The sequence below is a fragment of the Sardina pilchardus genome, chromosome 23 (assembly GCF_963854185.1).
Source record: "Sardina pilchardus chromosome 23, fSarPil1.1, whole genome shotgun sequence".
Taxonomy (NCBI): domain Eukaryota; kingdom Metazoa; phylum Chordata; class Actinopteri; order Clupeiformes; family Clupeidae; genus Sardina; species Sardina pilchardus.
The window spans coordinates 7,066,817-7,081,942 of NC_085016.1; the positions used below are offsets into that span (position 1 = coordinate 7,066,817).

General features: G+C 49.1%; 1 protein-coding gene across 1 annotated transcript in view; it reads left to right on the forward strand.

The window, feature by feature from the left end:
* Positions 1-745: 745 nt before the first annotated feature.
* LOC134071041 (TSC22 domain family protein 1-like) overlaps positions 746-15,126 on the forward strand; it is a 37,282-nt gene continuing 22,901 nt past the window's right edge. The window contains exon 1 of the mRNA XM_062527604.1: positions 746-3,839. Coding sequence (XP_062383588.1) covers positions 1,543-3,839 — 2,297 coding nt within the window. The 5' untranslated portion in view covers positions 746-1,542. The remainder of the gene's footprint in view (positions 3,840-15,126) is intronic.

The window sequence follows — 15,126 nt, forward strand, 5'->3', positions numbered from 1 at the left end:
CCTTTCCTTGGTTTACAAGACATATACAGATACCTTGATATTCACCTGGACAACATGCCAGACGAGAAATATAACAGAGATCACAGAATAGAATATTCTAGAATAGAATAGAATGAGGAAGCTGTAGGGTATTTTGATCTGTGTATGTGTTTGACCAGGCTGTTGAGATATAAGTGCAGTTCTCTTTGCAGCAATCTGTTGAGGCAGCAGCATCAGAGCTGGTGACGCTAACAAACTATTAAAGAGGGCTGCCTCTGTGCTGAGGACTGCTCTGGAGCCCCTAGAGTTGGGCTGTGGAGAGGGGGCTGTTGCTCACCTGCTTGGGATAATGTGCAATACCACATACACCCTACTGGTCAGACAGTACAGTGTCTTCAGCTTGAGGCTCCCTCATCTCTCCTGCAATAAGGATCATTAAAGGAGGCCATTCATATCCACCAGTGCTTCCCTTTGGGATCAATAAAACTGCTCATTTATCTCTTGCAACACTAAAATGCTTATTAAACTTTCAGATTGAGTCCCTTGAGCTGAAGTAATGTCCTCAATGAGCTTGTGTTCTAGTTTTTTTCTCTCCAAGTCGCTGTGAACTACCTCAGTCTCATGGTATCCTTCATCTGTCAATGTGCATTCTTTTTCTTTTTTGCCCCCTCGGCAAACCGCATGCGCGGTGCTATCTCCCAAGGTTCTCCTCCCCCTTCTGACGTCATCAAGAGAGAAACAACTCGCTAGCTGGGATAGCAAGCATTGCTAACTGATTCAAGTATGGCTGGGGTTGAGATCATAGGAGAAAGGATGATACAGCAAATGTTGAATCTAAAAGAATGATGGAATGGATCTAAGTGGTTGACAACTGTCGCACAGGAAAAGAACACTCGAAGAGGATCTTGATGCCGATGTTGGATAATTTATTTCGAAAGTAACAGGAGATTAGTCTTCCAAATATGCGGCTCTAACGTCTGGCAGTGATGGAAGTGATGTCGTATGACTCCAATGTTTATGTTGAATTTACAGCCGGTCTGCCGTTAGTAACGACTAAGATTTATTCTTTAAGTATATGTTCTTACGTTTATAGTTTTAGAAATGATGATATCTATAGAGATATTTAATAGCGTTTGACATACATACGCAGATTCTGCGTTTATTACTCAGCTTTTTAGCTAGCTAGTTTGCTAGCCCGGCTAGACTCATAGCTGGACCGCTAGCTCGGCAACGTTAGCATTTGGCATTGAGATTTTTTTTAGGTCTTCTTCGGCTTGTATTGCATGGAACTGTTCCGGGTAATCTTCATACAGAAAACGTTGGCCGGCGACAGGGCAACCTGGCATGTGTGTGTATGCCGGTGTAGCTAACTAGCCACTGTCTGTGAAGTTGTCGCTAGCTAACAGCTAGCTCACTGTATATACTTAGCTAACAACGTTAACGAGAGAATATTTCGAATGTCACATTTTAGTTAGCTGGACGAACTAAGTTGCATCGATCTCGCCAGAAGTAAAAGTTTTGTTTTGCATCCATTCACGCGACTAAGTCGCCAACTTTGACGAGATGCATCACGCAGACTCTACCGGGGATTCTCCCGGCTCGAGGAAGATGGCGCATTCCTCTGTTTTTAGTAATCGAAGGGGTAGCAACACCGGCAGCAGCAGCAGCTTGTCTAACGCTGCCAATGCCAACATTAACGCTAACGTTATCCCGACCGATGACAACCAGTCCGCTCTCCTTAGTCAGCATACAGGCCCGGCTGGGTGCTCTTCGCCTGGACCCCACCACCCTCCCCACAGCCTAAACGTGCAGTCGCAGTCTCTTCAGAGCGCTGGAGCACAGGTGAAAAAGAAGAGCGGCTTCCAAATCACCAGTGTCCTGCCTGCTCAAGTGTCTGCTAGCGCCAACAACAGCATAGCGGATGACACCGAAAGTTATGACGATATGGACGAATCTCACACCGAGGACTTGTCCTCCTCGGATATCCTGGACGTGTCTGTGTCGCGGGCCACCGACCACGGCGTGCCGGAGAGAAGTTCCTCCGAGGAGACACTGAACAGTCTCCATGGCGTTGAGACCCCCGGTGTCGTGTCACCCAACGAACCCGTTCTCCACCACCAGCTGCAGCAAGGAGCTCAGCAGGGGTACATGGTGAACGGATCCGTGCATCACCAGGGGCACCAGCACCATCAGCATCCGCACCATGGTCACCATCAGGAGGCTCCTCACCCCATGGCTGCTCCTGCGCCAACCCAAAGTGGGGGCTTGCACATTGTCCAAGGTGGTGTTGGGGTCACGGCCACGCCTGTCGTTCCATCATCTGGCCTAGCAAGCGGTCAAATCGTAAGGCCTATCCCTGTCCGGCCTGTGCCTCTGGAGGGTGCGGCTGCAGGGATGGTTGTCCAGCCACCGGCCTCCACCAAGGGCCCTGTGAGTATCGGTCAAGGCGGCGCCCTGGGCATCGTTGGCGGAGGGGGCATCCCAGGCCCTGGAGGTGCCCAGCCTGTCCCTGTCCAGGCCACGTCTCAGCCCACTCCTGGCAACACCTCTGCCCACTCTCAAGCCTCGGCTTCTACTACTACCACCACTACTGCTGCCGCCACTGGGTCCACCGCCACTTCCACCGCCTCCCGTTTCCGAGTGGTCAAGCTAGACTCCAACTCGGAGCCCTACCGCAAGGGCAGGTGGACCTGCACAGAGTTCTACGAGAAGGAACCTCCACCTTCTTCGGCTCCCCCCACCAGTACTGCGGAGTCTGCTGCTGCAGCTGCTAATGCTGCTAACGCTGCTGCTGTTTCAGCTGCTGCTGCCGCCGCCGCCGCCGCTGCTGCTGCTGCTGCTGCCACCTCCGTGGTGCCCCCCCAACCTACACCTGAAAGCGACAGTACCACTAGCGGGAGTTCGTCCGTCAGTAGCACGCTGGGAGAGACTGGCATCATGCCAGGCCAGCCGGTCTACGGCCACATCCCTGGCATCCCTGGGCAGCAGCAGCAGCAGCAGCAGCAGGCCCCTCACCCTGGCCACCCTCACCCCGGCACCCAGCAGCCCATGCACCCGGAGGCAGGCATGGTGCCAGCCATGCACCCCGCCACCATGCCACCTGCCGGCTTGCAGACGATGGCCCACGGCGTCGGAGGAGTGCCGGGCACCGAGGGCCAATCAGCGCCTGGCATGAGGCCCCAGCAGCCCATGACGTACCACGTGGAAACACAGCCAGCCCAAGGACAGATGGGCTACCCCGCCACGCAACAACCCAACACGGGCATCGCCCACCCGGGCCTCCAGGGGCAGGACTTTACCCAGCACCAGACCACTGGTCAGGCTCACCCCATGGCGCCCATGCCCGTCGGAGGCATGCCCGGCATCGGAGCTCCAGGAGGGGCAGCAGCAGCAGCAGGGATGCCAGGGCACCCAGCAGGAGGCCAGGCCGCCGTGCCACAGGCTGCCCAGCCCCCAGGAGGACAGCCTCAGCCACTACAACACCCGGCCCAGCTGCTCCCAGACCCACAACAACAGCCCCCGCAGCACGCAGGGGCTCTGCCCACCTCAGCTGCCAGCGTTGCCGCTGCCATGTTGGGTCAGAGTGTGCCCGGCATGCCCCACCCATCGCTGGGCCTGGCTCACCCCGGAGCCGCCCTGCTGGCTGGCGGGATGGGCCTGGCACTGGCGCACCAGGGACAGATGCCCCACCACGGCGGAGGAGCGTACGGCGGCAGCAGCTTGCTGACGGCCTCCCAGCTGGAGGATGCCCAGAGGCTGCTCTTCCAGCAGTCGCTGCCCAGGATGGCCGTTGGCATGGAGGGCACCGTCGGAATGGACACTGCGGCCTTAGCTGCCGCAGCTGGTGCAGAAGAGGACAGGTAAGGGCTCTCTTCACACACACACACACACACGCTCACACACACTTATCCATCACCTATTCGCAAGTTCATGCTATTCCTGAAGTTACTTGACTGACTTGATATGAATATTCTCACATTTGGGAATGAATGTTCTCACATTTGAGAATGAATATTCTCACATTTGCAACGTGTTAAGTAGATTCAATCGTACATAACGCTGCTGGATGGAACTGATTTTGTAGTAAGCAAGTTTCCTTCCCTCGAGAGATACTGTGCCGAACTACAGCACAGGAGTGTGTGTAGAGACCGAAAAAGTGTAAGAGCAGGCGTGTAAGCTCCTCTCTCATCCGAGTCTCTCAGGCTGTATCAGTAAGTCATGAATTGTGTAAGATGTGTCCAGAAAGTCTCTCCCGAAATTGCTGTTGCCCACAAAAGTGGCTCATCTCCTAATCACCGCGATGGAATCTTGTGATTCACATGCGATTTTGGGCTCTATGGTATGCTGTGACTCACTTGCACTTTGGGCACCAGAAACTCTATGGTATATAGGGTGAATCATATGCACTTCAAAGCACTTGAGTCATGTTCCTGAAGCACAGGCTTGTTAAGACAAACCTCGCCTGCTTCACTGTCACATAGCATTTGGAGCAGTGAAATTCCAGTGTGAGGCTGACTGGCCCACACCCCGCTCCATTGTTTTTGTAGCGGTTAGATGACTCAGGTGCCGATCTCTTTGATCACTTTTTTCGCTCCGCGTTTTCTGATTCCCAGAGCAGATGTTTTAAGTGTGTTTCATGTGGTTATAATTAATGGGCCGACTGTGTGCTGCCTTTCGTTTTATTTATTTATTTATTTGTGGTGTACTCTTTGTCGTCTTCTTCTCACTGGAGTGTTGTCTGGTCCTTTCAAGCTCAGGGCTGTTGGAAAAATGGTCAGTCCTCGGTCACTCCAGCAGCGCTATATATAGCCACTAGCCAGGACTCTCCCCCAGAGAACCCTGTTCCCCTCTCGCATCTTCATCCTCCTCCCCCTCTCTTTCTCTCTCTCTCTCTCTCTCTCTCTCTCTCTCTCTCTTTCTCTTTCTTTTTCTCTCTCTTTCACTTTGTCTCTCTTTCTGTCTCTTCCTCCTCTTTTCTCTCTCCCCTCTCTTGCTGTCTCTCTCTCTCTCACTCACATACACACACGCACACACACACACACACACACACACACACACACACTCATCCATTCACTTTTCTTCTGCCTCTTAACTCAATCTCGCTTACACACTCCACTGCTCTCCCCCCCCCCGCTCCTCTACCCCGTGCCCCATACTAATCCATTTACCCGTTCTCCCTCTCCCTCTCCCTCTCGCTCTCGCGCATTCTCTCCTTCACCCCACTCACTCTTTCTCAGTGAGCGATGGGATGTTTGTGTCGTTGGTAAAAAACACACACACACACACACACACACACACACACACACGTTAGCAGCCCCAGGGCACCGGCAGTCAGTCTAGCAGGAGCAGACCTGACACTGCCGACATGAAAGGGTCCCCCTCTGCTTAACCAGCCGGTCGTCGCAGATTAACCATCTGCGAATCATCAGGGGCAGCCAGCCAGGCAGGCAGGTAGCACACATGCCTTGCCCTCTTTAAAGCTGGACAGGTGTGTGTGTGCGTGTGTGTGTGTGTGTGTCTTTCTTTTATGGTGTTCCCATGTATGATCCCATAAACCTGTCTCCATAGACTGGTGCCTCTCGTCCCCCATATTCCCAGTATATCTTTTCCGAGGAATGCTTCCATGCATTCCTGGTGCCACAGTCACGCATGTGCTAGCGCGGGGTGCTTTCCCGTCCGCTTTTCCCGACCGCCGTTGAGTTTTCCTGCTGATTCGATTCGCTCGCTCCCTCTTTAAGAGTCCTCTCTGGCTGAGGAATGCATGGGAAAAAAGGTCCCCCAGCGCGGTGAATGAAGGCAAGGCATTTCCTGCTGCCGGCCAGAGAGAGAGAGGCCTTGCAGCAGGTGACTGACCAGACCACCATCTACCACCACCACCACCAGCGAGTGGTACTTACTAGCAACCGCACTGCACTACTGGTGCTTGAATTCCCTTCCTGTAAGCTGAGTAAAGTCCTCCTGTAGGTGTCTTCTGCTGTACCCTGGACTCGCCTGGAGATTAGTGTAGTCTGGACACACACACACACACATACACACACGGAGTCAGCTGCAGGTTGTGTGGGCAAAGCAGTCTGTCCTGCATTGTCGCAATGGTTACCATGTGTGGTGTGTCCTTTGATATTTTTTTTTCCTGCCCTGCTGACACTTGAGGACAGTGTGCGTTTTAGGTGACGCATGTACCATGCATGGGTGCGTGTGTCTCTGTGTACGTGTGTGTGTGTGTGTGTGTGTGTGTGTGTGAAGGCTGAGTCAGTGTCTCTCTCTCTCTCTCCCTCTCTCTCTCTCTCTCTCTGGCTGGCCGCAGGGTCACCTGGCAACTGTAGCTGCTTTGACCATGAGTCAGCTCCCCCCTGTGTGGTGTGTGTGTGTGTGACTCTGCTGATGTGACAATGCTTGGTCACGCTGTGATTGACAGCTCAGGTGTGCCGACAGCTTAAGCTGCTGCAGGCGAAAAAAGAAGGTGATAAAGTTTCCTGCACAGAGAGAGATTATAGTTCCATAGCCCCGTAGTGCCATTCTTTGGTGAGGTGCCACTCACATCTGTGACAAGCAAGGTGTCTATTTCGCTGGCCTGTTAGTCACCACCAAAGATTCTAGAACCGAGCTCTGTTCTTCTAGAATCTTTGGTCACCACTGGTAAAAAGGGTGGCGTGAGTCAATCGTCATCTATTGAAGGTTGACCAACAGCTGAGGGTGTGTGTGGGCAGCAGCTGTTAGGATGAGCTTGGTGGTGTGCTGGAGACTAGAGGAGAGGAGAGCAGGGTTGTAGCTTCTTGGCTAATACTGTCTGTTGCCCTAGTCTGCAGCTTTGCTCGCTTTTGTCCCTGAAGTGATGAGGACTGCAATAGTCTTTACCTCAGATGGCCTTGATCGATTTTCTTTTATATCCTCATTTAGAGTGCAGCGAGCAGCAGAGCGGTGTGTCTGTGTGTTGTTGTTGTTGTGTGTACTGTACGCCGTTGTGTGTGTGTGTGCGTGTTTCGTCTTGTGTGTGGTTTGTTGTGCTTCTGCTTTGTTGTGTGCGTTGTTGTGCGTGTGGTTTGTTTTATGTGTGTATGTGCTTTGTTGTGTGTGGGACATTTGTGTGTGGTTTCTTGTGAGTGTGTGTGTGTGTGTGTGTGCGTGCGTGTATGTGTGTACGTGTGCGTGTGTACGCGTTGTTGTGTATGTGCTGTTGTGTGTGTGCGCTGTGTTTGTAGCTGGCGTCCTCCGGCTGAAGCTCTGGACAGCTCCATCACCGACACAGCCAGTCCCCCCCCCCCCCCCCCCTCTACAGCACTCAGCTGCTGCCGTACCGTCTCAGGGTTGCCCTAGAAACGCTGAATCACACAGCACAAAAACAGTGCACCCCCACTCTCTCTCCCTCTCACACACACACACACACACACACATATATATGTGCACTCTCTCTCAAACACAGATACGTACACAGACAACAGCGCAGACACACTGCTGGGATGATCCAGACTCCTTGCATAAGCAGTCATCACATCCCTTGTGCTATGTGAATGTGAAAGCATAATCTCATGGCTTTCTTGATCAATAAAGACCACTCCGCATGGATTGGCTTAAGTAGGTTGGCTTTTTGAATGCATCCTAAATATTCCCAGATGTCCTCCAATCTACGTCAGCGTTATGTGTTACCAGACATAGCCTCATTATTTTGGTCAAGCTACTGAGGAGTTCATGTTGGGTTCTGTCTCTGCCTCTTGAGACAATATTCAAAGGCCATCATTGTGTGGCCCCAAACAGTGAGCATTCTGTCTTGGCACTTTTAACAATGCCAGCAGCAGCACCCCATTAATCGCCGTCCAACACCCCAACATCGAGCCCTGTCTCCTCACACTGTCCAAGAGGTTGTAGTCATGTCCTCGGGATCTTAAGGGTGGAGACTTCTTCTCACCATCCATGACCCACCCCGAGGTTTTCAAGCTAGGATAGTCTGCCCCCAGAAGTAGCTGGGCTTGGTCTGTTTATCTGTCTGTCTGTCTGTCTGTCTGTCTGTCTGTGTCTACATGCATCTGTTTTCTGTCTGTCTCTGTGTCTGTCTGTCTGTCTGCCTGACTTGTCTTTGAAGATGGGGCCTTGATAGGATAGACAGGGCCTGGCGCCAGTCCAACCCCATTAGCTGACAGCTGCTGCACTGCACTGCACTTTCCAAGCCTTTCCTGGATGTGAGGCTATTTTGTTTAGCTTGTAGCCGATGCTTTTACTGATGGTTCAGCTGAGAAGATGGCTGATTCATTTGCATTAGTGGTGTTGTTGAGTACATTGATGAAGGGTGAAGTGAGGTTAGATTGCCACAAAGGTGTCGATATTCTTGTGTTGGATAACCCTAGATATATAGCCTAACTTAACTATTTGCTGTATGTTAGCTTTTTTGCTCATAGCATTGGTGCTACAGAGGTTGATGGTTTTGAAGCACAGTACACAACATTTCTAGAATCGGTTTTCGGTTTGTATTTACACTTTATCTGTATGCTACACTTATTGGCCTGATAGCTGCTAGCTGATATCTTCTGGTTGTCACAGAATCCTAAATGCTGTAAAGAATACAGAATATCATACAATATAACAATACAATATGATACAAAGAATATCTGTGTGGATCCGATCCCTCGCTGTTTCTTTGAGTCCAAGCCAGTCTGCGGTTTGTAACTCAGTGGAAGATCCTTGGTGTGTGAGTTTATTGTGTTTGGTGTCTGGTGTTAAGGGATGGTGTGGCGCTGGTGTGGCGCTGGTGTGGCGGTGGTATGGCGGTGGTGTGTCCCCGACCGTTGGACACACAGTAGCAGCAGGCTATCTGTTGTCTCAGGGGCAGGGATTGATGCTTTTGGTGGAGTCAGGATGTCTGTGTGCTGACTGCTGACGTATGAAATGGTGTGAACCGTTAGCAGGCGAGCTGCTCTGGGGTAGCTATGAAGTGCTGTCTCACTCACAGGGGTCGATGCCTTTGATGGACTTTGTTTGTGTGTGTTTTTGTGTTTGTGTGTGTATGTGTGTGTGGGTGTGTGCATGCTTACATGTTTGTCTTTGGGAGTGTGGAGGCATGTAAAGCCATAAAGCCTGAGGGGGGAGGGGCGGGGACGGAATGGGTGAGGGTCTCATTAACTGAGATCGATGGCTTTGATTTTCCCATTTAGCTGTGCCTGTGCCTGTGCCTGTGTTTGGGTCTGGGTCTGGGTCTGGATCGCCACTGACAGCCCGGTTCCAGCTGAGGCTTCAGTCAGTGCGATCATTGATCCGTCCAAGTAGGATTTCCTGTACTCGCCGGTTCGGTGCGTTCAGCTCTGGTTCAGTCCAGTCCAGTCCAGTCCAGTCCATTAGCAAGGCCAGGGTGGGCTTTGGGCTTTGGGCTTGGATGGGCTGGGCTGGGTGTTTTGCAGTGGTGATGGATGGATGGATGGATAGATAGATAGATAGATGGATGGAGTCTTATGGGACTGCTGCTGGTGGGGGTGATGTTAATGGTGGTGGAGCTGCTGGAGCTGTGTTCCGGAAGGTGCTCTTATTCTGTGCTGAGTGCAAAGGGGGAAAAGTACAGATTGCACTGCGCTGCTGTAATGAGTCTGGGTGATTTGGAGGGCAGGTACTGTATGTGTTCCCCTCTCTCTCTCTTTCTCTCTCTTTCTCTCTCTTGCTCACTAGCCCCCCCTCCCTCATTCTCTCTCTTTTCCTGTCTCGTTTGTACACACACACACACGACCGCACAGAAACAGACATGGACACAAACACACTTTCTGTCCCTAGCATTCCCAGGTCAGCAACGGTAGCCATGTTTGGCTGTGTCTGCTGGCGGAGAGCGAAGTGGAAAAACCCCAGCCTGCTCACGTGACACCGGATAGTGTGTGTGTGTGTGTGTGTGTGTGTGTGTGTGTGTGTGTGTGTGTGTGTGTGTGTGTGTGTACATGAATGTGTGTGTGAGTGAGAGAGAGAGAGAGAGAGAGAGAGTGAGGGAGAGCTCAATGATGCTGATACTGTTCTCGCTGTAAGAAACCCACTGGAGGCGCTGCCAGTCTGGTCTCTCTCTCTCTCTCTCTCTCTCTCTCTCTCTCACTCACACTCTTTTTTCCCTTCTTCCTCTCTTTCCTTCCCTTTCTTTGACCTCTCTGACCCTCATTTTTTCCTCTGTCATCCTTCACTTCTTTCTCTCTGTAACTTGTCATCAGCCCTCCCCCCCACCCCCCCAGAGCGACGACACAACCCTCCAACCACTCCTGATTTGAACTGCTTTCTCCTTCCCTTTCCTTTCCAGTGCTCAGTAATTTTCCAGAGCAGAGCGTTTATTGCTCCTCTCTGAAGCCTCTTCCCGCATGCCAATATCGCTCAGCTTTTCCCTGATAATTATAGTCGAAAAGCGGCAAGGGTGATTTGTTATTTTTAATGACTGGCTCTTAAAAGGTGAGGACACTTGGCAGTTATTGTGCGTCGTCGTGTATAACCCATGGCCGCTTCTCCGCTGGGTGGCTGAGCTGGAACGACGTGGGCCTCCTCCTCCTCCTCCTCCTCCTCCTCCTCCTCTCAGTTCCTCCGCAGGTTATTCGTCTCGGCAGGAATGCTCCTGTCCCGTGTCGTGTTCGCCCTGATGGCTAGCCATTAACAAAATTACGGCTCGGCATGCTCGGACGTGGCATTTCCCCCCCTGCTGGGGTGTTGAGGCGAGTGATTTACGTGCGGCTTGATTTATCGCCGTAATGTATCGACGCTAGCTAAGCTGCGTTCCTTGCTACGGCCTCAGGTTCGCCCAGCGGCCCTGCCCCCCCTCGCTCCTCCCCTGCCCCTCCTCTAACTACCATTTTCACACCTCATGACGGGATTGACTGACTGACAGCATGACTAACTGTTCGGGGTGGGGGGTGGGGGACAGTGCCTAAAGAGTAATGAGCAGACGCTACATAGTACAGATGTCATCTTGTCATTCACCGTGGATTGATTTCTGTTTGCCATAGCACCCTAGCTAGATTTTTAAGGTTCAAGAATGTAAGAGAGGTAGGCCAGTTTCAACTGAAGCATGTTAGCTGAGCAAACTGACTGCAAATCCGCCACAGGCAGATGAAACTCATTCATCATGACTGTTATATAAGGCATTCTTTTAAGTCGGGGCCTATACTGAGGCTCATGTGTGCTCTTTACCTTAAAGTAGACCACCCTGGCCTTCACACACTGTGCTTGTGAGTGGGTGTGTGTGTGTGGATGGGTGGGTGTGTGTGGGTGTTGTGTGATGACTACGATCGAACCAGACATATGGGCTAAAGTCCATGTTATTGTTGAAGACTGGGCTTGCTATAGGCTGCTCATGTGTGCTTTTTTGCACGTGTGTTCCAATCTTAATCAGTGTGTTGTTTTTGTTCACCCGGTCAGGTTGTTAGTAATGAGTAACTTGGGGAACTGAATGCAGCATAGGGGATGAAGTAAATTATTGTCATACATACAGCCATGCTCAGGAGCATGCTAATACCGGAGATATTGTGTGTATGTGTGTTCACCTGTTGTGTGGCTGTAAACTGTGCTGTAAACTGTGTGTGTGTGTGTGTGTGTGTGTGTGTGTGTGTGTGTGTGTTGGTGTTCAAGTTCAAAGGTGACCATGTGTTTTGTGTTTCTCTGCTGGTTGTGCCTCAGTGTAAGAGTTAAGGGCCTTGTGGCATATAACAGCAGGCTGTCTTCTGTGCTCACTGGAGCCAGCAAGGGCCCTATACTTCTGTGTATTTTTACCCGCCAGTGGTGGTGTGCATATTAATGATAGAAAAAAGAAAGTGAAAGAATAGGAAGCATTTATAAGAAACCGCACCCTCTCTACCACACCCAACTTGTCAACTATCACTTATCTAACTATCAATTATCACCAGCAGCAGTATTTCCGCAAATTTCTGGATTTTTTGTTTGTTTGTTTGTTTATTTGTTTATATGCTAATTGTGTATTATACTCAAATACACACTAAATTGCTGTCCAGTTGAAAATGAGTCCAAATAGTTATACTCCAAAATTATATTTTATTGACATTTTGTATGCAAAATTTTACTCAGGGATTTTGGACATCTGTTTTCATTATTCCACTAATCAGAAAATACTACAAGTAGTTTGAAAACATATTTCTCTGTTTCTAGGGATAAAATCTAATCTAAATCAGGCTATGAATGATATATTAATAATCCTTTCAATTAAAACGGTCAGAATAGAGGTAGAACTAAAACTGGGTTGTTTGGTTACCTGTAAGATTTATTGAAATGAAGGTTTGAGAATATGAGAAGAAAACAGCCTATACGCATTGTAATTGATCAGTGTCACTAAAGCCAACAGGATATAATGCATATCTTTTTTCACCCTTTAAGAACCCGAAAATCCAAATATAACTAATAAAAATGCACGGCAATGGCAAACACTCACATGCTACTGAAGCGATAGTTATTTTCTAAGTTATCAATCAACCAACTATCACCATTTCAACAGTCCAAATTCTTGCCTCAAAACTACTCCCATAGCTGATACTTCTAGACCAGTTCCAGTGTATCAATTAAATAAGTGAAGGTAACATATAGCTTATACAGTTAGTTGGTATTTAGCTATTTAGTTGTGTAATCATTTATATATCCATTATCAGGTAGGTATTTGCTTCAGGGCAATGTGCGGGAAGTCATGTGCAAATTACCTGGGAGCATAAGATACAAACACTTGCCAGGTGGTAACTCCCTTTCAGCAGGACGATCTGTTGAACAGGTCTGGCAACATTAGTACTTGTTTGTAATAATCTAGTGTTGATATAACTAGATAAAAGATATGATTTATCTTTGTGGCTAATAATTAAATAAAATATATGAATATAAATCATCAGTTGTGTCATACTTGTTTGTGTGGATTGGAAAGGAGAGCGTAGATTGTTTTGACAAGTCTTCTGTGATTGTCTTGACATTTAACGATCATGTTAACGGGAAAATGATGGATGATTTAAACATTAACTGGTGCTCGTGAGCGTTGAGCCTAGGTTGTTGTGTTATGTGGAAAAGTGGCAGTTGGAGGCCTAAGTTTGGATGTACCCGAAGCGCTGGTCTCCGGATGGCCAATAAAAGAATGACATGCTTGGGGATGTGGTGTGCTGCTGATGAATGGACCGTTGAGTGTGTCGACACACACACACACGCTCCAATCCACCCGCCTGCGGGTGTAGCCGACTTCTCATTCGGAATGATTATGAAAATGTATCCAAATGTGCTGAATGATGATGGCTGATCAGATGAGCGATGTCCAGTCACGTTTGTTGGCTCCGGTTTTGATGATGTTTGCATGGACTGTTTGCTGCTGTAACCAGTACCTCGTTGTAAATGTTTCTTTAGCATATTTAAATTTGGCATCAACTTGGCATCATTACATTTGTATGGAGTGCTGTTTTACAGTATTTTCCCTGCACATGTTGATGTTATAGGCTGTTGACATTCACATAGGCTGTATGTTTAGTCTATCTAGAACTGAAATAGTTCAAGAAGGCTAGCTTGACAGTGGAAACTATGATGCCCAGCGATATACTCTTGTTGATGGAGCTAAAGCGCTAGCTCGACAGACTTAGCAACAGTAACCAAGACGAAAGGTTGCCACGAGCCACAGATGTACTTGACCAAAGAACAGAGATGACGAGCCTTGGTGCTGCAGCGCAAGTGCTGGAAACGCTCTCTTATTGTCTACATAGCCAGAGGCCACTCCGGCTAAACATTCATTTGTCAAGTGTCGAGCATTTGCCACATTCATAGGTGACTGCTCAGGATGTCTGAGAATATTTCCTGGACCCTGAGGGGGGGAATGGTGCATGTTATTGGCTGTGATAGTTTTGGTATGTATGGTATTTCACATGCCAGCTTTAAGATCAATTTATCCTTTTTTTTTAAATGACTATTTTGCATTTTTGTTTAATTGTTTCAGATTTTGTAGTGTCTCCTCTTTAAAGATTAACTGCACTTCATTGTCCTCTGTATATGACATAAATTATATACCATAAATTCCATAGACAAATCAAGCAAGTATTTTTAAGTGTCGACGCGATTTCAGTTCCATCATGTAAAATCTCCTGAAATAAGGAAGAACGCTGAACAGAGTGCACTTCAGTGACCCAGCAGTTGGTTTAGAGTGATCACAAGCCTGCACTGTTCCTTGGAGGCTTCTGTTGTGCAACGCTTTGTGGCCTTCTCACAAAGACCCATGGGAAAGCTTGTGTCCCAGAGGTCACCGAGCTTTGTGAGGAGCTCTGCCAGCCCGGGCACAGAGAACTCCATTTCCCACAATGCCACGCAGGGCATCAGCTCAGGCAGGCACATGTTTCTTTTATGTAATTTCATATGAATTATGCACGCAATGTTTTTTTTTTTTTTTCCTCCCCTCTCTCTTAATCTCTATAAATAGGTCTGTTGTAAACAGTGTCTTGAAGCAGCAGCAGCAGCAGATCATGAGTGTGTGTGTGTGTTAGGGTTTGGTTATGTTTCCCATGCTGGGAGTTGGCTTGGGTGGGTCTAGCCCCGCTGCTCACGAAAGTGACAGCAGAACTGATGGAACTGGATGTGATGGGTTTTGACCCGAGGGGGGGGGGGGGGGAGAAGGGAGTCCGGGGGCATGTGACGTGCCAGCGTTGTTTGTTGCTCGGGTTTGTCGGTGGATGTCGGCCCACCTGGAGCTGCACTGGCAACGGCGCACCCTAATTCGGCTAATCTGCTTGATTCGTTGTGTCAGGTGTGCCGGCGCTTTGGTTTTAGTGTGCAGAGCAGAGCAGGGCAGGCCTGTGTGAGAATGAACTCGGTCACATCTGAGCACCGGCTGCCACTGTTGTGTGTGCACGCACGGAAAGATAGGAATGTGGCGCCATCTACTGGCCAGAGCTCAGAGCTGTTTTTGTTTTGTTTTGTTTTTTTGTGGTTGGTCTCACTTGCATGCTTGTGTAATGGTTTGATAAATGTACAAATAGTGGCTAAAATGTGGCCTTCTAGTTTTGTGGTTCTTCATATTTGTGGTCTAGTTTTGAGGAAGATGATAAATCTCAAAGGCAAACATTTGAATTGGATTAGGCATTATTTTGAAATATAATTATAAAATGATCCCTAACAACACTGGTGAAATATTTGTATTAGTTTTTATTTGGATGAAGAATTTTTTCAATGTTGTTTTTTCCC